This window comes from Camarhynchus parvulus, chromosome 22, assembly GCF_901933205.1.
Source record: "Camarhynchus parvulus chromosome 22, STF_HiC, whole genome shotgun sequence".
Lineage (NCBI taxonomy): Eukaryota > Metazoa > Chordata > Aves > Passeriformes > Thraupidae > Camarhynchus > Camarhynchus parvulus.
The window spans coordinates 95,823-119,840 of record NC_044592.1 but is presented as its reverse complement, the minus strand read 5'-3'; the positions used below and the strand labels follow the sequence as shown (position 1 = coordinate 119,840).

Here is a 24,018-nt window from a genome sequence, read left to right as displayed (position 1 = left end):
ACACTGAGTTAAAGTGGCTGGAAAACAGATGCTATCCCCTGGCTCAGGCCACACTGCTGTTCTTTGGATGGGAGCCACATTTATCTCATTCCTCTTTCATTTTTGCTGTTCACTCAAGTAATTACAGGAATATACTTTGGATTGAGCTTGGGTTTTCTGCAGGTTTTAATTTTTCTCTCTCTGAGGAGAGCCAAACTGCATATGTGTCCAGGAACCCTTGAATTTTGCCATTTTGTCAAACTACCCAGAACCCACCAGGTTTCTCCTGTCACAGAGGTCCCAGGAAAAGTTATCATTAGCATTTATATATCAAAGCTCTCACCAGCAATTTAGAATTGTAATTTCTTGTTACAGATATGTTATGCTGCTTTCCCTTCTGCCAGATACGATCAGATGCTCTTGTCTGGTGACTAGTGAGTCATAGGCACAGCCTACAGACTGCTTAAGAGGAACAATGTTCTATTTTTAAGAGGCTAAAATAGTTGGAAAATGATTCTGTAAAATGCACCCATTCAAAACTGAACCTGTCTTGATATGCCTGAATTTGCCTGACAAGGGAGATGACACTGAACTCAGTTGCTGAGAATTGAAGGACTTTATTTAGAGATGAAATAATTTCTGGAGAGAAATTATTTTGCTGTTTGAAGTGTTGCCTTCTGCTGGACAACTCCTGAACTTTGTTGGTTCTGCTGGGCGCAAGTGATCCTCCCGCTCCTTGCAAATCATCTTTCTTTGATTGTTCTTTTGAAGAAATTGCAAGTTATCAAAATTACAGCCTGGCATAATTTAGCCCCATGGAGAGCAGATCCCTGTTCCTGGGATCAGGAACTGTGTCCTCCCACAGAAATACATGTCTGACCTATAAATCCAATTGGGCAGCATCTCAACTGGAATGATTGCATTTATCCCAATCTTGAGCTCCAGGGCTGGCCATTGAAGCCAGCCTGGCTCCTCTGGGCTGCCCTGCTGGTCTCAGCACTGCTTGGCTTTTTGGGGATGAGTAATAAGGTGCATTTGAGACCTGTCAGGAGCCTTTAATCCAGGGGCACATAGGTTGGGATCATTAAAAGACAGCACCTTTGGGGCAGGGGACAGACTGGCTGGAGCCACAGCACATTCCATGTCACATACTAATTAGTAGGCATCTTGTCCTGCACAGAAATCTAGAGCCAAAGTAGGAATGTATGCTCTTCCCAACTCACAGTATTACACAGCAAGGATGATCCAAAAGTGGGGGTTTTTGGGAGTGCAGAGCAGCCAAATCCATATTGCCAAGGAGCCTTGGGGTGCCCACGGTCTCAGGTCACCTCAGTTCTCCATCATGGAAGGTGTTGAGCTGCAGAAACATTGGTTTTAGGAAAATAGTTGTTTGCTGCAAAACTGTTTGGGTTGGACGGAGACACAGATATGTTTATATAGATAGATTTATATAGATATGGATATAAAATAGGAATAGATGTAGATGCAAGACAGATATAGATATAAACATATAGATATGTAGATATGATATGATAGAGATATAAAATAGATATAGATATAATGCAGATATAGAGCTACGTATTAAATAGAAATAGACATGATATAGATGTAGGTATAATACAGATATAAATATGTTACAGATATAAATATATAGATATAGATATGGATATAATATAGATGTAAAATATATATAGATAAAATCTGTATATAGATACAAAATAAATATAGATAGAGAGCAGCTCCCCAGGGATGAGTACAGAGGAGATGCTGTGCGCTTTCAAATTCTCTTACCAACAACCAATCCCAAAATGTGTGTCACTGGCTGAGCTACATCTGGGCAGCTGTTGGGCTGTGTTGTGGCTGTGTTTTAAGGTTGTGTTGTAGCTGTGTTTTGAGGCAGTGTTGCCCTCTCTCCCTGCAGCTGGCTGAGCTGCGGGGGGTGCCCCGAGGCCTCTACGACGGCCCAGTCTGTGAGGTGTCGGTGACACCCAAAACGGTCACACCAGCATCCTCAGCCAAGACCTCTCCTGCCAAACAGCAGGCACCGCCTGTGAGGAACCTGCACCAGTCTGGGTTCAGCTTGTCTGGTATGTGATTTTGGGAATGATTTATTGCTGAGTGATTTATTGCACTGAAATGGCAGCTGGTTTGTGCTCCCATGGTCAGAGTTCATTCTGCTGGGATAGGGATGGAATGAGAGAGGCTGTGGGGGGATTTTAGCTGTGAGCTTTTCCCTTTAGGGAGGAAGAAGAGTAGTACAGGAGCTGTCTTAAGTTCCGGCTTCTTCTCAAGATGTCACATGAATGCTGCAATGTATTCTGGGCTCAGTCCTTGACTGGCTGTCTAGAGAGAGCAGATCATAGAATCCTGGAATAGTTTGGGTGGGAAGAGTCTTAAAGCCCATTCATTCCCACCCCCTGCCATGAGCAGGGACATATTCCACTATCCCAGGTTGCTCCAAGCTGCATCCAACCTGGCCTTTGACACTTCCAGGGACGGAGCAGCCACAGCTCCTCTGCAAATTTCACCCCAGCCCCTCACCACCCTCACAGGGAGGAATTTCTTCCCAATATCTCATCTAACTGCCCTCCTTCAGCTTGAGACCATTCCAGCTGTGTTTAGAAATGGGTATTTTCTGGTTTTAAGAGGCTATAGCAAAAAACCCTTTTTTTTTTAAGATGACACAAACTTCAGGAGAGCTTTGCCAGCTGAGAGCATCTCTGGATCTGGGATGTGGAAGATTTGATTTCTCAGCTGGTGCTTCAGTTGTAAGAAGGGTGGACTGTAGAGAGGGATAGTAAAGCTGGCTAAGAGATAATCATTCACCCAACTCTTCCCTGTGCAGGGCTGGGTGCTTCAGGTGCTCAGAGCAGAACAGGTTTCAACAGAATTAAGGCAGTGTGGGCCAGTGAAGGCTTTTCCTCCAAAGACAGAATCACAGAATGTTTTAGGCTGGAAAAGCCTTCTAAGAGCAAATCCAGTCATTAAGGCAGCATCAAAGTGCTACACCCACATGGATTTTAAACGCTGGCAGAGTTGGTGACTCCTCTCTCTCCCACAGGGGCACAGATCGATGACAACATCCCACGCCGCACGACCCAGCGCATTGTGGCCCCGCCAGGTGGCCGTGCCAACATCACCAGCTTGGGCTAAGGACCAAACCCTCCTGTGCCCACCGGGTACACCTTGGGGGGACTGGGGCACCTGGAGACCCTTTTTGATTCTTTTAGAGCCTGTGACAGTTACTGCGGGCACCCAGTGTGGGAAGGGGCTGAAGTAAAAGCGCCTTTTTCAGTCCCCTCAGGTTCCTTCCTCATCTTCACCAACCCCTCGCACTTCCCCCCTCCTCAGCCCCTTACACATTTAAAGAAATAAACCGTGTTTTGACACCTCTGACATGAAAGAGTAAATGTAAAGAGGGTATTTGAGATACATGGTCTCTGTCCTATTCAGCGTCTTTCTTTTAGTAAAGGAAGGATAAAGTGAATTTCCCAGGAGCTGCCTTCAAGACACACACACACAAAAAAAAGGAAAGAAATAAAAATAAATGCGTAGAAGAAGCTTTTTTTTTTTAATGTCAAGCAGAAGAGTAGTTCAAGGGTTTCAAACTGGATATTCTGTAGGGTTCTGTATTCCAACAGAATTAGCTAGGCAAGCACAAAGGACCAGGAATCCCAGCCTGTCTGTGGCCATTTTCCACCACCAGTGCTGAGGTCACTAGATGCTGCCAGGAGAGAGAAACAGGACCCAGCATTAGGAATGGCAGAGAACATCACCCCAGCCAGTGGCTGAGCCAGAATCCTTGGGGACTTCCATTCTGTTCAGTTGGTTTTTCCTTGGTTTCTTTTTTTCTCCTGGATTTTGCTGCAAATTAGGTCCTTGAGGAAACTTTTTTTTTAGTGTTTGTGTGTGTGTTTTCAATATGTTTGTATCATTGTGTTTATGAAGCCTTATCTGAGAACTGGGAATCTCCCTGTTCTTCCCGAACCTCATCCAAGTCAGAGACTCCCGCCAGTGTCACTGCCACTGCCACCCTGGTACTTCAGGTGTCCCTTAGTTGCATTTTCCAGACATTTCTTGTCACATAGCTGCAGTAAGGGCATGGAGCAGGTCCATAGGATCTTCAGTCCATCAGGTCTTGAGCTGGTGCAAACAGAGGAGCTGGACACCATCGGAACTGCTGGGATGGAGTATCTGGAAGAGTTTGTAGCAGTTAGTTTTTCTTCTATTATGGAAGGTGGGTATGGACGGGCAGGGAGCTGTGGGCAAAGAGCAACATGTTGCTTGAAAGGTTTTTGTAGCAGAAACTCCCTCCCTGGCCATCAAGGAGAGGTTATTTAAAGCTTTGAGGGCTTATCTTTAGCTCTCAAAGGGCAGTCAGGGAGCGTGTGCTAAGCATCTATGGCAGTTCCAGTCCAGGCCCAGCTGCTGTAACTGGGAGCTGGCTGGGTCCCCAGCAGCTGAGAATCTCTTGTACGAATGTCACAGCTATCCAGCCCTGCAGGAATCCTGCACATCCCCATAGGAAGGCCTGGCTGTTCCCCGCCCAGCCTCACATGCCTAGGATTTGAGACACCATTGGGGGTCCTTAAAGGAAAGCCTCAGCTTTGGGGCAGCCATCAGGGTCTGGATGTTTAACCACCCTCTGGGATTGAAGGTTTGGTAGCTCTGGGACTGGAGGCTTCTTGTTTTTGGGACATGGAGGCTTCTTGTTTTTGGGACATGGAGGATAAACCTGCACCATCAGATCCCCACTTAGGCATAGCTGGAGGGCTCAGCAGTCCCAAGGACTTGTCTTAGCACAGAGACCTTTTATTACCACAGTGTTGTCTCCACTGTCTGCCTGCCCTGGCACTTGGCTGCATCTTCTGCTCCCTCTTCTCTTTGTGCTTTGCCACCTCCATCAACCTTGTTTTTCCATAGTTGCATTTTCTTAAATGGTGTTTACAGGTTCTTTTAGGAAAAAAACCATATATATATATATATATATATATATATATATATACACATATGAAGGCTTTCAAGAAATTATTACCAAATTTGTTGTTATGAGGTATCAATGGTGGGATCTGCAAAGTGTCTGGAAGCTACTTAGCTACCCAAACCCTCCCAGCTGCAGCACCTAAACTCTTTAGGCCACTTTGAACACAAAAGTTAAGAAAAACTTTGCCATATTCCTCCACACATTTTGCATTTAGGTTCAACTCCTGGGTCTTCTAGTTTTGCATAAAGAATTTGCACTTTGTTTGTTAAGTAATCCATGAACTTAATATATATATTGCAGCTATTTTCATTTTTAAATTTTTTTCTTTGTCACCTGTATGTTAAAATCAATTTCAACGAGTTGGGGAAAAGAAAAAAGAATTGTAGATCCGTTTCAGTTCTACGAAACACTTGCGGCTCTTCAGTATTCACTTAAGTCTTCCTTTTTTTTTTCCTTCACTGACTCATGATAACTTGTTAAATTTTAATTTGTTCTTGAAAAAGAAAGAAAAAAAATCACAAAAAAAAGTTTTTTGCAGGCTATGTAAGCATGTTTTTTCTGTGAGAGCTCGTCCGCTTTGTGTCTGTTTAATGAATGTCATATGTAAATGCTAAAAAAAAAGATGATGACTTAATGAATTAATTAATTAACCGCAGTGACTTGAAGCTCTAAAAAAAGAAAAAAGTAGGATTTAATACTAGCTGGATTTAACCCTTGGATTTGTGATTGTGAACCATGAGTGGAGGAGCTGTAAGTGCTAAAGCTGATCATGTGTGTAGACAAAGAGGAGTACTGATATTTGACCATTGTCTCAATGGCAAAAACAACCCCCCCATCCCAACCCCAAGTCTTGTGTTTTATTCCTTAAGAACTCTGTGTTATATTACCATGGGAACTCCTAATAAAGACAAAATGTTGTTGTTCCAGTAGGTGCACCTGTGTCTCAAGGCGCTGCGTGTTGTGTGTCACTGCATTCTGGGCTGTTGCCTTCAGCAGGGACAAACAGCCCTGAAAACCAGGCAGGGGTGGGCTGATGTGGAGATGTGCAGGGGCACAGTGGAGAGGAACTCCCATGGTGATGGTAAAGATGAATTGATGGGCCACGGAGTCATTTCCTCTGGAGAAAGTGAGCTGCGACTGAGGCCACTTTGTTTAAAAAAGCATTTGGCAAAGCAGAGACAGTTGCCTGAAAAATCCTGGCTCTGCATTGCACAGATCCCTGCTGGAATGAGAGCAAAAGCCCCTAAAAGTATCAGCATGGCTCTCAGCCCCTCAGTGTGGATCTGCTTGGACTTTCTGCCAGCCAAGGAATGGGGAAAAAAGCACAGTTGTAAATAGCAGCTGAGTGGGGAAGAGTTGGAGCTGGCTGGAACAACTCCAGTGGAACTTGGGGTGGTGGTGCTTGGGATTTACAGGAAGAACACCAGTGGAATTTGGGGTGGTGGTGGTTGGATTTCACTGTCACAGGGACAAGCATCCCTGTCAGCTGCTCAGAATGTTGGATGTTGCATTCCTACACCCACCAGCTCAGCCCTCTGGGGGATCTTCACCCAAATCTGAGCACAGCTGAAGTTTCTGACTGACTTTGTGAGGAGTTTTAGCTCTTGTTCCTCATCTGAACAAATGCAAATGTTGGGCCTCTCTGTGAAATGCATTGAGCTTCCTCCACACACTTTAAACCTGGCACCCCACAGAGTGGCTTTTCCTTATTCTGTGAAGGGGTCAATGGTCATCCCCTGGTCAATAGTCCTCTGGTTAACAGGAGGATCCTGGCTCTGGCACCAGTGACATGCTGCTATTTGGCTACTGGCATCATAAATTAAATATTACTATCTGTGCAATCAGGTCCCATGGAGCAAGGTTGGTGGGTATCTGCATATAAGATTCATCCGCTAATCCCAATCATAAAATCCCAGTGAAAGATGCATTAATCTGGTACTCAGTTAACAGAGTACTCAGTACACATCTGCAGAGCCTCTATTTGGTTTTATTCTATCATTAATTTTTTCCTCCAGCACTTGAATTGGAATGGAAGAAACCTCTTCCTGAGGAAATAAATGTCAGGGTCTCAGGGAAGCTGTTGGAACTGGCAGAGTAGAGAAGGTTTTGAGGTCAGGAAGAATTGCCAACAGCCAGATCTAAACCAAACATGTGCTGTGGGACTGAGGCAAGGGAGAAAGCTCTGGAGGCTATTTGGGTCAGTGGGGCAGCCCTGATTTGGTGCTGCACAGGGGAACAGGAATCGTTGTATTTGGTCAACCCCTTAATCCAGGTAATTCCCGATCTGGCAGCCCGCAACGCGTTAATAGGTGCTAATTTGGTTCTCTGCTGGCCCATTGTGTAAGGCCCAAATTAGATTGAATCTGACCTTAACATCGGTGGAGTATTCTGTGGCTGAAAGGAGAAGAAATAAAGTAGGTGATGAATGTGACTCTGACCTGGAACAGGAACTGTCAGTTATCAAAGATGGGGACAATGCAGCCTGATTTATCCCTTGGTGGCAGAGCAATAAATGTCACTGTACTATAGAAGTTTTAGGATCTGTTTTGCTCAGCGCCATCAGGTGGCAGCAGGACATGGAGAAAGGTAAAGGTCCAGCTCCCTCGAGGCACATTGATCATCTCGGGAATGATCTAGGATGTAATAAATGTGGAACATGCACAGGGCTTGTGATTACTGTGACATGACATACACATCCTGTCGGTTATATTAATATATTGGAGGGTATTTCGATGTTAAAGAGATATGAATCACCTGTGTTCTCTTCTTGTTAAAGCCTCATGGGACACTTGTCTCAAATCAGATACAGAGCAAGTGATAAACTCTACCCATCAATTTATTACATCAAAAAATCCCTAGACTTTCAAGAGATCTGGAGAAGGACTTTTGACAAGGGTCTGGAGTGCCAGGACAAGGGGGAATGGCTTCCCACTGCCAGAGGTAGGGTAGATGGAATATTGGCAAGAAATTTCTCACTGTGATGGTGGTGAGGGGCAGGAAGGAATTCCTAGAGAAGCTGTGGCTGCCTCATCCCTGGAAGTGTCCAAGGCCAGGCTGGACAGGGCTTGGAGCAGCCTGGGACAAGGGCAGGTATCCTTGTCCATGGCAAAGGGTGGGACAAAGTTCTCTTCATTAAAGAGATAAAGTAAGCAATTAGAGGAAATTATTTTTTCTCTTCTATAACTCAGGCCTGAGGAGGTGCCCTCTGCTAATTCCTGTAAACTGTGTCTGACTTCCAGCTCTGGCATTCCAGCTGTGGATTTACCACTCCATGCTTGAATGTGTTGTTCTTTCCACAAGCATTTTTTGACCATTAACTACTAAAACTTGGCAAGTGCCTTCCAGTGTTGACTTGAGAAGCCTCAAATGGTAGGAAATTCCTTTGGTAGTTTATTCCACGGATTAATCATCTTCATGGTTCATTTTTCTCTGCTTCTGATCTGAACTGGCCTGCTTTGCATCTCTCGCCATCAGTTCTTGTTCTGCATTCCCACAATAAAGGGAAGACCCCCCTGAGATGTGTGGGGCTGTTATCTGGGATCTCTTGGAACCTGGAGGCTCATCTCTGGAGCCATCCTTCCGCCACTTCCTAGGGCTGTGTTCCATGGAATGACGAGAACAACTGATATCAGGGAATCATGGACTGGGTTTGGGTTGGAAGGACCCTCAAACTCACCCAATCCCAGCCTCTGCCATGGGCCAGGACACCTACCACTGTCCCAGATTGCTCAAACCTAGCCTTGGACACTTCCAGGGAACCAGGGGCAGCCACAACTTCTCTAGGAAATCCATCCTTGCCCCTCACCATCCTCACAGGGAACAATTTCTTCCTAAAATCCCACCTAACCCTGCCCTCTGGCAGTGGGAAGCCATTCCCTGTGTCCTTTCTCTCCATGTCTTGTCCTAAGTCCCTCTCCATCTCTCCTGGAGCCTCTTCAGGCACTGGAAGGGGCTCTGAGGTCTCTCTGTATCCTTCTCATCTTCAGATGAACACCCCTAGCTCTCTCAGCCTGGCTCCAGAGCAGAGAATAAATTCACTCGGTATTTGCTCCTCTCATGTCCACAGGAGGGCACCAGATACCCGTGTTTAAATCGAGTTTTTATTCCTTTCCTGAGACTCTCGTTTTCCCTCCTGTTCACACCCCTTCCTTCCCAAAGCATAGAGGCCTTGGTATTTTTGTATGATGCTTTTCAACACCAAAATCCGCCATATTTCCCATCATCCTGGATTTGATAAATGCTGGTTCATGCACATCTGAAATAACCTCTTTCACCCCCCCCATGCCCCAACCCTCCATCAAGTTTGGCTGTAAGTATAATAGGGAATGCTATTTATCACAGCATTTTTAGATTTACACACAGAATTCTGCAGCAAGTTTTACAAGTGTTTATCCCCATCAGAGCCACCCCCATAGGATTTTATACAGACTCTTGCGTGATTTTTTTACAAAACAGTCCAAGCAGGGTGAAAGCAGCTGCACCCCTCTCCCTTAATGACATCAAGCAAGTAGGAAAACATCCTGGTTTGTTTATAAATATTCCTGTGGCTTTTTTTTCCTGCAGGACAAAAACAAATGTACAATGGGAGAGGTAGAGAGAGGAGGTGGATGTCACCTGGGTGTTTCTGAAACAGGGAGGACCGGCCAGGTGCCAACTCAAACAGCAACAGGGACCTGGACTGGGACTGAATGACATTTAAGTGTCACAGCTCTAGACAGCACTCAGGCTCCTAGCTCCGAATTCCTGGTAATTCCCAGGAATGGCTTGTTTTGGGTGATGCCTGAAAGAGCAGGCACACCATGGGGGTGTAAAGTGTCCTCCCTTTCCAGGCCACATTGCCCCTTGGTTAAGGGAAATTGTCCCAGGGACACAGCATGGCTGAGACCAAAATTATCCAGGGACTGACCAAAGCTCTTCAGAAACTGCTGTGGTTTCCTCCCCTCTGATTCCCTGCCCTCCCTAAAGCGTGGCTGGTGGTAGGATCAAGGTTTCCCAGGCTCTGGGCCAGTGGTGTAATGAAATAATATCCCACATGTGTGCATTAATCCAGTTTTATTTTGTCTTTTCCTCTGACAACTCAGAGCAGCCTCACTGCTTGGGTGCAGGGGGAACCCATGGGGGATGTGACCAGGGTTTAGCAGTCAATTTAAAATCTCCTGGGAATTTTATAGTTTAAGAAACAGAGTGAAAAAACTCACAAATCAGGCACGGGGATGAGCCCTTCTAGCACGAGAGGCTTGGAGGGATCACCGTCAATTTTACAACCTCCCTCCTCTAATTAGGGACACAATCTACTACCCCAGGATGCTTCAAACCCCATCCAATCCGGCCTTGGACACTCCCAGTGATCCAGGGGCAGCCACAGCTTCTCTGGGAATTCCATCCCAGCCCCTCCTCACCCTCCCAGTGCTCCCAAGGTTGTGTCCCTGCAGGTGACATCCTTCCTCCTTCCAGTGTGTCAGGGAGGGATCTGTTTGTTTGCAGCAGACTATTTTTACAGCACCTGAATTCATCAGTCTCTCCCAAAATAACATTGGAGGCACGTGAATAAAAATATTCCAGCTTGTGATGGATGGGACTCAGCACCCCAGTGAGTACTTTATTCACTTGTGTTTTTCTGGCGAAAATCCTCAACCAATGCCAGCAGCAAAGTTTTTCTGGAAGGGGGAAGGTAGGAACCTCTTTTCCCTGAGCTACTCTTGATTTACTGCGATGAGAATTTTAATCAAGCCCTTCTTCATTTAAGCCCTAAGTTCTTGGAGCAGAACAGGAACTGCTCAAGTCTTTCTGAGGACTTGCTGACAGAAATTCTGAATTTTCAGGACTGTTACTCAAAAATTGGGTCTTGAAGAAGGTTTTTTGAGGGTTGGGATATTTATTTTATTTTTTGCAGGTACCACTCAACAGCCAAATAATGTCAGATGGTGGAGGACAATGTGAAACCCCCACTGAGATCTAAAAAGAACAGCTGTAAGCATGCCTCATAAATTACTCCAAGGGTTATGATCTCCATCCTTTGTGCTCAAATTTAATTTTACTTATCTGGTTCCTCAGCCTGTGCGATGTGGGAACCTTGGGTAGAAATCAAGGAAGGGACAAGGCTGCCATTCTGCAAGGGAGTTTTCCACCACAACTGGCGCAAACCAGTGCTGCAGAGAGACTCTCAAACTAAGGCCAGAGCTGATCCCCTTGGAATATCTCCCCAAGATACCTCTCAATCCACTAACTGGCTGGGTTTTGTACCTGAAATGAAACACAAACTATGATGGGCCTGAGCCATGCTCTGTGGAGAAAACCCATGGCCAGGTTCTTTTTCTCGCCTGAATGATGGATTGATTTTTTGGAAGATGCTGGAGGGAGGGGATGTTTCTGGCTCAGGCTTTTAAGAAGGACAGAAGGTTGAAGACAAGCAAAACTGTGACATGGAGGGGAAAGTTTCTTCCTGGCATCCCAAAATAACTGTGGAACAACCAGAAGTACAGAGGGACTGTCTTTGTCACAGAGTGTTGGTTCAAGAGGCACAAACCAGCCCAAAAGGAGGAGGGGGACTCAGATGGTGGGTGTTGTGTGGGTCTCTCTGCATGTGTGAACACACAGCTTCTTGTAAAGCTTAAAAATTTGGCCACACCTGCCTCAGCCGAAGCAATGAATGGCAGGGCCCTGTTGTCTTGGAGGGGTCTCTGCTTGTGTATAAACATGGGCATGGCTAAAAATGATGAATTGACAGAGTAGAAATGTGACCCCAACAGATATTTATTGTTCTGTGTAAAGAAAGATGAGCCTGGATGAGGATTTACAGCCCCAGTGCCCTGGTTTTGGGCAAATTTGGGAGAAATCTCCAAAGGGGCTCCTCTAGAAAACAGATTCAAGTGGCCCCTCCCCCAGCTGGATCAGGAAAATATTTCCTTGGAGAAAAGTGGGAAAAACCCTGTTTATTTAACAGGCAAGGCATTTACATTACCAAGCACAAAAAATGAACAATATAAAACAATAAAACCTCTGGCCACTCCGAAGAGATGACAAACTCACAAAGTCCCTCCGTGGGCTGTAGCTCAGCTCATTCAGGCTCTTATCAGTGCCTCCTGCACTGGAAATGCCGCGGGCCAGGCCCGGCCCGATGGGCCACAGGAGCAAGCTGCCAGTGCTCTGCTGGTGCTCAGTCCAGAGCAGGTTTAAACAGTTCTAATTAAAAGTGAAACCACAGTCCAGGGAACTTCTCGGCCTTAGCTATCTAAAAACTAACTAAAAGCAAAGGAGAGCTCTGTCCCGCTGTCTATCTGTGCTGCAGACAATGCAATCCAGGAGCTGGAATGTGGAGGAGTGAGTGCAGTTTCTAATAACAAACTGTGCACCTCTTCTCTCCCCCGCTTGGCTCTCGGAACCAGTCTTAAAGGTGCAGAACTTATTTTTGAGCTAAATAGACAAATGGAGATACAAACATCGTAAAGTCACTCTAGGACACCTAGCTGGCATTTTTTAGGATTTACAGGCCCAGCCTGGACACTGCCATGGTACGACGGGTTCTGATGGAGAATGATGATAATGCTGCATCTGGGTAAATCATCTCCATCACCTCTGGATGTCGATGTCTGTGGAAATGGGACCTTCTGTGCAGCTGTTGCCTCTGACTGAAATTCATGTGGAGAAGGATGGGGAAGAAAAATCCAGGGGACAAACAGAGCTGAAGAGCTAAGAGCCTCAAAAGGACAGGAGCTGCAAGGCACTTGTTCAGCTCCTACAAGAGAGAGAAGGTGCTGGGCTCAGGTACCCTAACAGCAGCAATTTAGGATGGGAATCCCTGTCCCCCTTTCCCAGCAGGAAGTCTGGGTTAAGGAAGAGCACCTGTCATGAGGATTTTGCACCTGGAATACCCATACGAATGGTGAACACAGAGTGCCTTGCCCTAGACACCATCTGTCCCTCACAAAACCAGTGTTAAAATTCAGGTTTTTTATTATCTTTTACAGGAGTGGCCAGGTTGAGTTATTAATTTTAAAATTATTTAAAATACTTTATTTTAATGTAATAGGTATTATAGCTAAATATATATTGTATTTAAATGTATTATAGTTAAATATATTAAATCTAAATATATTTAAATATATTACATTTAAATATATCTATATATATTATATACACTGTATAGTACATAAAATAAATATTAGAAATAAATATAACATGAATAATTTGAAACTTTAAAAAATCGTAGGCTTAAAAGAAACTGAAAATGAAAATATCTATTTTCACCTCCCTTCTCACATTCCAGTGGTGATTTCAACAACACAGACCATGTCTTTGATGGCCAAATTGCTCTGGCTTTCACCAGAGTTAAAAAATCAAGGAGTAGAGAAGCTCCCTTCACCCTAACCAGCAAACCCAGGAGGAACCCAGCTCCTCCACAGACCTTGTGCGGTTTTTGGGATCTCCAGGCAATCAAGTCCTTATTAAACATCATTTTTGTGGCGCTGCAGAGTTGTGTTGGGCAGAGTCTTCTGAGCTGGTGAATAACAGAGGATTCATCAGTGCAGCCCAGAAAAATCTCCCACTTTGTGTAGCTGAATGGGTCAGAATCTGGGAACAACAGAGAGGGAAAAGTAGAGAAAGAAAAAGAAGTTCTTGCCCTTTTTGCTCCAGGGCAGCTCCTCTAGTGCTACCAGACACGTCCTCTGTCACTGCAGGCTCACCTTCCCCGCACATTGAGGTTGGCTGATGGGGTTTTTTTCCTAATCCAGCCCTAGAGCAGTTTTTCCTGATACTTAATTTCACAACAGCCACCAGAGGGCAAGAGTCCTTCATCCCCGGCTGGAGACATCTCCCTGTGCATCCATCCTGGACTGAAAAGACGCTCACCCAACTACTTATATCAATGCGAGGATTTCCATCCATTTCAGTGCTCTTTGGATTGGGTCCTAGAGTTCTTTAAAAACCACAAAGCAAAGCCAGCAAGATGTTTTATATAAACTTAGGAACAAAGTTTTATAAACTGCAAAAAGCCCCTGGCATTTATACGCTTTGGGTTTTGCTGTAACCTCTCACTTGGCTATGAAATGGGCCTTTTTATTTATAATAAATTTATTTTCTAAATACCCAACGTGTTATGAACCAACCACGACAACAGAGGAGACATAATCCAAACCCCTGCAATTTTTGTTTTAAATCTTCTTTGAAGAGCTGTGTCAGCCTGCTGCTGTAATGGGGCTGACAAAGCTCATTAATGCTCCTATCCAAAGGCAAGTGCCTGCATGACAGCTTTAGGACATAATTTAGTGGAATGTGTTGGCTTGTGCTGGGTTTTAGGCATGGAAGCAGCTCCCTGCCTGCAAAGTGGCAAAGGATGGAGCCCTAGTGTTGAAATCCCAAAGGAAAAGCCCCTCTCCTGATCACAGAATCATGGAATGGTTTGCGTTGGAAAAGACCTTAAAGCTCATCCCTGCCATGGACAGCAACATCCTCCACTAGACCAGAGTCTAAGTCCATCCAACCTGGCCTTGGACAGTTCCAGGGATGGAGCAGCCAGAGCTCCCAGTCTGGAGCAGGTTTGAGTGATTCCAAAAAAGGGAAAGAAAAACAGTCCAGGGAAAAATTCAGACTGCTTAGCTAAACTAACTAATGAGCAGAAGCAAAAAAGCAAGAGCAAAGCAGGAGCAAAGCAGAAGCAAGAGCAAAGCAGAAAGCAAAGCAAAAAGCAAAAGCAGCACCATGTAATGCCCTGTCTTTGTGTCCCGCCAGCCGTGGGGGAGTGGCTGAGAGCAAAACCAAACCAAAACATTTGCTCTTCAGAGCCAGTCTTGAAGGAACAAAACATGATATCCAGCATAAACAGAACACATGGATGGGGATACAAGCATCATAATGTCACCCTAGGACACTGATGCAGAACCTACATGAGTTCAACCTCTCAACACTGCGAGATCTTGCAAGAATCTTTGCATTAGTAGACCTTGTACCTACAAGCAGCAATTTTTCTTCTAGTCAGAGAAGAGGAGGAAGTGTGAACATGTGAGGGAAAACAACATAGTGGCGCCAAGGTCAGTAGAAAAAGAGGGAGAGGAGATGCTCCAAGTGTCAGAACCAAGATTCCTCTGCAAGCTGTGGTGAGGACTATAATGAAACAAACTTCCCCCCAAAATGAATGAAGTTCACAGGGAATACAGAGAACCACTTGCAGCCCATGGGAAAAGTGCTCACACTGGAGCAGATAGATACTCGAAAAAGCTGTGATCGAGTGGGAGATGCAAATAGAGAGAGAGTGCCCCTGCTTCCAGAGATAGAGAGAGAGGGCCCTTGCTTCCAGATATAAAGAGAACCCTTGCTTTCAAACTAGAGCAGCCTATCTTTAGAGGACTGCACCCCATGGACTAGGGACCCACACCACAGCAGTTTTGGGAAGCCTGTTTGCCCATTGGATGGATCCCATGGCACAACAGAGACAAGACTCCTCTCTCTGAGCAAACAGAAGAAGATCCTGAGTGATTAACTGACCAAAACTCCCACACTCTGTCTCCCTGCACTGTCCATGGCAAAGAGGGAGGGGCTGGGAGGGGCAGAGGGGAAGTGTTTTAAAGGCTCGTTTTACATTGGGATCAATGGGATGGGGTGGATGGTATGGGATGGCATCAATGTCATCAATGGAATGGGATGGGATGGGATGGGATCAATGGTATCAATGGGAACAATGGGATCAATAGGATTATCTTCCTCTGACTCTCTTAAAAATAAATTTACCCTATAGCTTTAAATTTGGACCTGTTTTGCCCTTAGAGTCTAAGTCCTTATCTCAACTCGTGAGCCCTTTGTTAATTTTTTTCCCTCTCCTCTGCCCAACTATGACAAACGAAGGTAAGCAAATGACTTTCATGGGTGCCTAGCACTTGGCCAGTGTGAAACAATGACAAGATGAAGAATTTGTCATGGCTCTTAGCAATCTGTTTTGCTCTCCCCAGTAAACAAAATACCTCTAATTTCTAATTTTCCTTTCAAACATGGACTTTTTAAAAAATGAAGCAAAAAGTTAAAAATACTCTGTTTTTTTAAAGACATCTGAGTAGTCGCAAAGACCATTGCTGTGGTTTGCTGCTTGTCCTGAGCTGGTCTCAACTTGCTGGAAGGTGCTGAGTCATGTCACCAATACAGATCCCAAAGAGGCAGATTCCTTTTACTTTGATCATCTTAAAAAAAATTATTTCTGGGAGTTTTTCAAATTATTTTTCCCCCTGTGGCTTGATTCCTTTGTCTTTGCATCATTCCAGCCTTTCCATTTACCCAGGAGTTCTCTCTTCTAAATTTAGACCAGGCTGTTATTCCCTTTCATAAGAAGTGCTAATATCCCTTAGGTTAAAAATAATTAGAAAGGAGAGCAGGAAAACAACCCCAGCTTCATTTTGCTTTCCTAATTTCCACATGCACACATGCACACATTATCCCTTCACAGCAACTGAGTTTGGACCCCACTGAAAAGTCTCTCCAAAGATAATCTTCCTCTCCCTTAAAAGAATTTCCTTTGTTTGAATAAACAAAATTAATCCCAAAACAATTGCAGAACCTTGGTTGTATAAAACAGTAAGAAGATACACTATTAAGTCACAGCAGTAATCAGAGTTTCATGGGAAGGGCTCGTTTTCTGTGTCAGTCTCAAAATTTCCTTGCTCTCCTCAGTTAATTTCAAGCATTTTCTGCTGATGTTTCTGAGACTGAAGCTCTCCAAACCTGCTCCCTCCCTGCCGCTGCTCTGGCATCTCCCAAGCTGCTGTGACCTCTTTGCAGAGCCAATGCTCCATGTTCCTGTTTGGGATGAGCTCATGGATGCCTGGACCAGCTTGCACATCCCTTCCAGGAAGGGAGATTTTCCTCCCTGGGTGTAGCTATTGCTCAGCAGCAGTGGGATCAGAAATAAAATCTTCAAAGTTCACTGTCAGGCATAAATTGGTTGTGCAGTACATGGAGCAACATCCTGGTGTAAAATGGAATCAGGGTAAAATGGGAGGATAAACTGGTGAGGGAAATTCCCTGCCTTCTCTGACTTCTTCCCCATTTTCCTGAGTTCTTGTAGTACCACTTTCTCCTCCCAGATCCTCTTGCCCCAGCTTTGCTTCCAGACCACCATGAGATGGCAAAACTGCCCAGGACATTCCAGGGGATACAGTATATGTGGACTGGCCCATTTGCTGTTTGCCACCTGTCTCCATAGACCCCGAATTGTATTTTTATACCTGTCTTTCAGCAAAACAAATATCCCCAGGGAGGTGAACAGGGATTGTGGTGTGTTTAGGCATCATCTCTTGGCAGCACTAGGGGTATAACATTCTCAGGAATCATCAGAAGCCTTGCAATTTGTCCAGATCCATATAGAAATATAGCTTGGGATGAGATTTATCTTCAGATATTTCCTGTGTAAAAAAAGCAGGCATGTCACAAATGAAACAACATCCCAACTAAGCCTTGTAATTTAATTTAACTGCCTCTCTTTGGCGAATGTGTCATGCATTCAGAATCAGGCAGCTGAATTCCCAATCAAGTGTTCCTTGGATATACCAACAGACTGTAAGGCATAGAAGTGCCTGAAAATAGCTTGCTAACAACCCCATGGAACCTGTGCTTTTGGCAAAAAGAGGAGGCAATTTATGGGTCTGGGCTTAGTGCTCATAAATAAGTACATGTTCCCTTCCCTCTGCATTGGCAGGGGTTTGGCTGTTCAGATTCTCTGTAATTTCTCATACACACTATAAATTCTCATACAACTTCTCAGGCAGTTGATGGGAATGCACAGACTTTTTGGGGATGTGAATTTATCCTGTTTGAACTGGCATGAGTTCTCTGTGTGTACCTTGTGAGGAAATTCTTCCTGCTCTGAGTACTCCAAATCCACTTCTGCTTCACCAGCCTGAGCCCAGACAAGCTGCTTGTTTTACTGAACATGCTTGAAATATTGTTTTCCATAAAGGAAACAGCAGCAAGCAAAAATTTTAGCTTCTCGCCTTCATATTTTGTGATATCTGGTAGCAGCAAAAGGTCTTTTTGAAGTACATAAACAGTAATGGAGTAACTGAAGTGGATAAGTCTGGAGTGGAGAAAAAAAATGAGAAGAACAGCAGAAACACTTTGAATTTGGTGGTTAAATTCAGCTGCCTCAGTGCAGGCCACTAGGCAGCAGTGCCTGAACTAAGAACTAAAAAAACCAGAATGAAAAGTTCTTTTTCTCTGTGATTATTCTGTGATGGGGGTCTGACAGAGTAACACTGAAAGCAGAAAAGAGTCAGTTTTCTAGGAGTGTAGAGAAATGTAAGACCAAGGGAATAGGAAGAAGAATAATAGCAATAATAATGATAATGATCACAGAATCACAGAATGGTTAATGTTGTGAGGGGTCACTAGTGGTGTCACAATAGTAATAATAATAGTAACAGTAATTGTAATATTAATAATAATCCCCAACTAGACCCCATTCATCTCTGAAATGGATCTCTTTCAGGATTTTTGAGAAAACCATGTTTCTTGCATGTCAGCTGACACACCGGATAATTAAATACATCAGGAAAAGACAGGTTTTTATAAAAAATCCACCACATGTTAAAAAGTCCACAATGAGTGGGAGAACTTCAAAGCTTGAATACAAACAAAATCTTGGAAGTTTGTAAGTATTTTAGGGATAGGCTGCTCATTGCAGAGCTGGCTGTGCTTTCCCTGCACACCAGGACATCTCTTTCAGAAATACCTGTTCTCCTAAGGGGAACAGCTCCCCCTGAGATCCCTTTTACACAATCCCATTGGAGTTCAAGGATGGGATACTGCTGGACTGGGCATCCTCAAACTATAAAAAGCCAGTGCAATAAGTTCTCTTTTCCAAAATAGCTGATTTTCTCTAATTTTTAGAATTAAAACTAAATTAAAAAAATATTAGCAGGGGTTTGGTGTCTTTTGCTTTTGGGGGTTTAATTAGTGATCCCGGGCTTTAACAATAATTAAGTTTGTCCTCCATTTTCCAAGTGCTCAAGGAAAGAAATGCTTTTAAACCCTGGCAGTGCTTCTCCCTCATGCCCCCTCCTGCATCACAGCTCCGGATATAGCACCATTAGTTTGAGATTTTTATGGCTCTCAGGGGAAACTCAGAACATTCCTGAAACAGAAGTAGCATTTTGGAGTCCCTGAGCTGGAGTTCAGCCTCTTTCAAGGATAAGTCATGGGAGCTGCCAACAGAGGGGATACTTGGTTTAAGTGACAGGGGGTCAATAAACACCAATACTCTTCCTTGAGTCATTAATAAATACTAACATTTCACCTCAAAGTAGCTCAGAGTGATTTCCAGCAGTGAGTTGATGATAAAGAAGCATCACAACTGGAGGGAGGGAGTGGTGGCAAAGCAATCACTTGTCAAGAAGGCTTTGCTTGCTGCCATCTCTCTCCATCTCTGCAGCTGGAATGGGGGGAAAAAAGGCCAGGGAAGGAGCAGGTAGCAGCTCTTCAGCTTTGTGTAAACACCAAACATCACAGTGCAGTTGTGGATGTTGATAAAAAAAGGCTTTTTAGTGATACAAAGCGCTCAACCAGCAAAACAAAATCTTTTAATATAACACAGGCCTAAATGGGCTGAAATACTGCTGTGGGTTTCATTGAGTGCGAGTGGAATTGCACCAGTTTTCACTACTGAGGAGCTCATGAAAAGCTCAGGAGTATTTTAGGGGTATTTGATGGGAGGGAAATACTGCACTAGCCAGAGAATCTGTAATTGTGCCCAAATATACTTCACTCCTCTAAATTACTGCTCCTGCGATGGTTTAACAGGAAAACTGGGCAGGAGGCGGGCTCAGCAGTGGGTTGTTACTGGCTGACTGTCTGCTCCCCTTTCCTCCTACAGCTCAGGACTAATATTAGCAGTATTATGTAGAATTAAGCCTGTCTAGCCCAGGTTGCTTTCCCGGGGAAACCCAGTTTTCTGTGAGCTTAAGCCTGAGGAAGAATACTGAGATGTGAAAGTGCTGTCTCCTGGGTGTCACCCAATGGAGAACTTGTCACTCAGAAGGGATGCAAGCTGCAGGAACCCCCCCTTTCCACAACCTCATACAGCTCCACCAGGAAAGGAGAAGAAAATCAAGCTTTGTTCTTGGGAAGGAAGGAAAAATGCAGAGCCATGGGCAAATGTGAGATTAGGGTTGTCCATGGGGAGAAAACCATCAACAAATGAGATATTTAATGAAGCCCTCCAACATTATCTTCCATTTGCTTTGAAGGAGTGAAAGAACATGTTAGGAATGTGCAGGATCAGGTGTATGCGCTTAGTCAACAAGTTCAGGGCAGGTTTTTCTATGTGAAAATAAATTTCGTACAGAACTCCCTTTTCTAAAATAATCCTTTGGATCAACTGAGCGATTCCTACTCCTCGCAGGCTATATTTTTGCCCACCGTTTTTCCAGTCCCAGCTATGCAAATGCCTTCAGACACTGAACAGGGACTCTGCGGTAAGCTTAAATGGGCTCTGGGCATGCACACAAAGGATAACACGATGATAAGCTGGCTTCACTCTTTCTACTTTACCACTGAAATGGTTTCCTAATTGCTGGTAATTGTTTTTTTGAGATTGTGTTTGCTAATGCGGAATTCTCCAGCTTCATATAGGAGCCAGAGATAATTCCGCAGCAAACTGTCCTGTGACTGCTCAATATGGATAAGGAATGCTGGATCTGTTTCAATACATATTTTTAATTGGGTTGAGGGGAAACAAAATCAGCCCTTCATTCTTTTCATTATGGGAGGCATTAATTTTTTTCCTGTTTTTTTTTTTTCCCTTTCTCTATTTTGTCAGGAAGAAAATGCCAAAGAAAAAGAAAACATGCCCAGAAAGCTTCTATCTATCATATACTGCGTTCTTCTGAAAACGTAGCAGAGCACTTCAGTTATAACGAACTGTAAAAGCTGAAAGATATGGTGTGGAAGTGTATTTGGGAATGATCCTCAGCTGAAATTAAATCCCACTCCTTGTTTTTCTACCTCTCTTTTCACAATTTCAATTAAATACTTAGAAATGTTTATGCAGAATTTCTTACCCATCTCCCTGATGCAAATTATGCAGGTTCTCCTTGCTTTGGGAGATGGATTATTACATTAAAGGAGCATTTCTAATTGTATCTGGAATCTGTCCCTGATGGAGCTGATCATTATAGTGAGAAACCAAACTAGCCAAGCCACATTGAAATAAAAAAGGGCAGGAGACTTTTCTCCTTTTAACGCCTTTATTAAAGTGATAAACTCAGGATTAGGAAGATCAATGGGGCTTTGCAGCGTGGCTCCGAGGAGGAGGAGGAGGAGGAGGAGGTGCAGCTTTGTCCACAAGGAGCAGAGCCGGGGATCCCATCCTCACAAGAGCATGTGGGCAGGACCCCAGAGTTATTTAGCTTTTCCCTGCTTCTTGGCCCCAGGTCACCATTGCAGATAGCTTCTGTAATCAGGGCGAGGGGCTCAAAGGTCTGCTAACGTCTCTGCAGGTCCAACACCCTGTTCCTCACGTCCAGGAATCACTCTAATTTCTTAATTTTACATTTGGCTCGTTGTTTTGAGGGGTTCTATGGTAAATTTGACATCCCATAGTACATTGGTCTCAAAATCTGCATATTCTGATGTCCTTTTCCCTCCCTGACTGGGAGAGGTACACCTTTGCCTTAGGCAGGGTTTTACCAATACAGAAAGAGGGCTATCAACCTGCCCTGGCTAGGGTCGTTAAGTGATACAAAGAGAACTATTAACTCTACCGACTTGTAATTAACATAAGCAACACTGCCTCGCAACTCCAGGTCTAAATTTCATAACTTAGTTTTTCTACAGAAATAAAATTTACTCAAATTCTGTTCATAACAGTCCCCTCTTTTACTTTGATCGAGCTTAATTTTAAGCTCGCATCAACTTGCAATTTGTATTATAAATTATAAATTATAAATTATTATTTCTTGATTATAAATTTCTTGAGCACTCTGGTAATCATGGTTATTTAACTTTGTTACCTTTCTTGGTTTCTTCAGGTTGGTCTGTACAGCTAATACTACTATTTTAATAAAACACAAAAATAAACATAGTAAAGAGAGCAATCCTACAAGTATACACACAGTGAATAGGTCTACTTTTTCCCATCCCTCTTTTTTGAAAATCTCTAGGTTATCTCACCAACTGGAATCAGGTGTAGGAGTTTGTTCTTGATTGTTTACACATGTTAATTTCTTTATTTCTCTTGAAATGTTTCTAATAATTGCATTCTTTATCTCCAATACTGCTTGGAGCCTGATAATTCTGTTTAACATAGGTACTGAGGTTTGAACTTGGCTTTTACAATTTTGGATTTTCTCAATTTCTATTGCATTTTGCTTCTTCTGTTTGGTTTCTTTAAAATCATTGTATATATGAACTCCTAAAGTTGATCCATTTTCTTTGGATAATAGGAAGAAAGTTGGTTTTACCATTCTAGTGGCGCAGCTGCTAGACCAGTCTATTGACAATTCAGTGTATGCTGTAAGATCAGAAATCAAAACCAGGTATTTAGAGTTGTCCTGAAATGTGTCATCAATTTCTGTTGGGCACTCTCTATATTTACACAGTTCTTTCATTTTCTTAACGGGGTTTACCTTTTTTCCAGTACACTTACAAGCTTCATATACTTCATGGTGGGTACACTTGTCTCTTTCTTTCTCAACAGATTCTAATTTATTTGCATCTCTTGGGATCCACCGGGTAACCAAATTCTCTACTGTTAAATACCTGTTACAAACCATTTTTCTTATTGTTTTTACCATTTCTTTTCTTTTTACCGGATCTACTGAGCTTGCTTCAGCAGCATCATAATGAAAGCACAACCAGGCTTCTCTTACAGGGCCCTCTCCCAGGAGTGACTGCCTAAAAGTGGCAGTATTCTGTGCTATCCAATTTATTCTATTTTTCTGATGAAGGACCAATTGGGAGAGGTCAACACAATTAGGGTTAGGACTGATGTGGACTCTATGCAAGGAGCTCACTTCTTTCTCCTCATAGAGGGGTTGGTAGCACTCACTGCATGGCTGTCCTGGGCTCCCCAGAGCACCACCAGCAATTAGAGCCATCATTACTACCCTTCCCAAGAGGCCGGTATGGGTCATCTTGCACAGCCTGCCCACCCGGCCTTGCCTCTTGGGGAATCTTACTGAGAAGAAGCTTCCAAGCTCTTTAGAGTCCCTTCTACCTGCTTTTCTGGTTAAGGCCCTCTTGGTCTGTTCCCTCCTAATTTTGGTTTCTCCTAGGGGAGTGCTCTGTGGAGGATTAACCAGGAGTCTTTAGAACAAATTGGGGAAACTTTACTAGAATTACTTATTTACAGTTTTAAATTCTCTACAAACTTATTTTACATACAGAACTGTCTTGAAACATTTTAACATCTTAAGCTATGTTAGAACTCTAATACCAATTATTTTCCCATACAGTTCAGTCCTTTTTGACTCTTCCTTCTGAGAGTCAACTTTAAATCTTTTGGTCCTTTTATTACAGTATACTCAGGTGAATTCACTTGTGATGTGGTTGACTCTCTTGTCCAGTGCCTGGAGGTGAGAGTGATGTGGTGTCTGGCCTAATGCCAGAGGGAGAAGATGATGTCGTATCTGGTCCCGTACCTGGGGGTGAGACTGGACCTTTTATTCTCGTAATGTGAGTCCAACCTTTTTCCCTGGTCCGCACAGCCGAATTAGTGATGAGGAGTACCTGAAAGGGGCCTTCAAATTTAGGCATTAATGATCCCGTATTCCATGATTTTATCAAAACCCAATCTCCTGGGCTAATGTTATGAACCTTTGTGTCCTGAGGGGAGGTTTGGGGGAGGTATCCCTTTTTTCTAAGTCCTTCCAGAGTTCTTCTAATTACCTCTAAATACTTTCTTGTAGCTTCTTCCCCTTCTAGATAGTCTCCCGTGCTATAAGGTGTTAATAGGAATGGCAGCCCACACATCATCTCATAAGGTGAAATTCTTATGTCAGACCGAGGTCTTGTTCTGATGCGCAAAAGCGCTAGGGGTAAACATTTTAGCCAATTCATTTTTGTTTCTTCTATCAATT

General features: G+C 43.8%; 1 protein-coding gene across 3 annotated transcripts in view; it reads left to right on the top strand.

The window, feature by feature from the left end:
• Positions 1-5,889, top strand: part of DPYSL2 (dihydropyrimidinase like 2) — a 51,006-nt gene extending 45,117 nt beyond the window's left edge. For all 3 annotated transcript variants that reach the window (XM_030964357.1, XM_030964356.1, XM_030964358.1), the window contains 2 exons: positions 1,901-2,066; positions 3,041-5,889. In XM_030964357.1, coding sequence (XP_030820217.1) covers positions 1,901-2,066; positions 3,041-3,132 — 258 coding nt within the window. In that variant the 3' untranslated portion in view covers positions 3,133-5,889. The remainder of the gene's footprint in view (positions 1-1,900; positions 2,067-3,040) is intronic.
• The last annotated feature ends 18,129 nt before the right edge of the window (positions 5,890-24,018 follow it).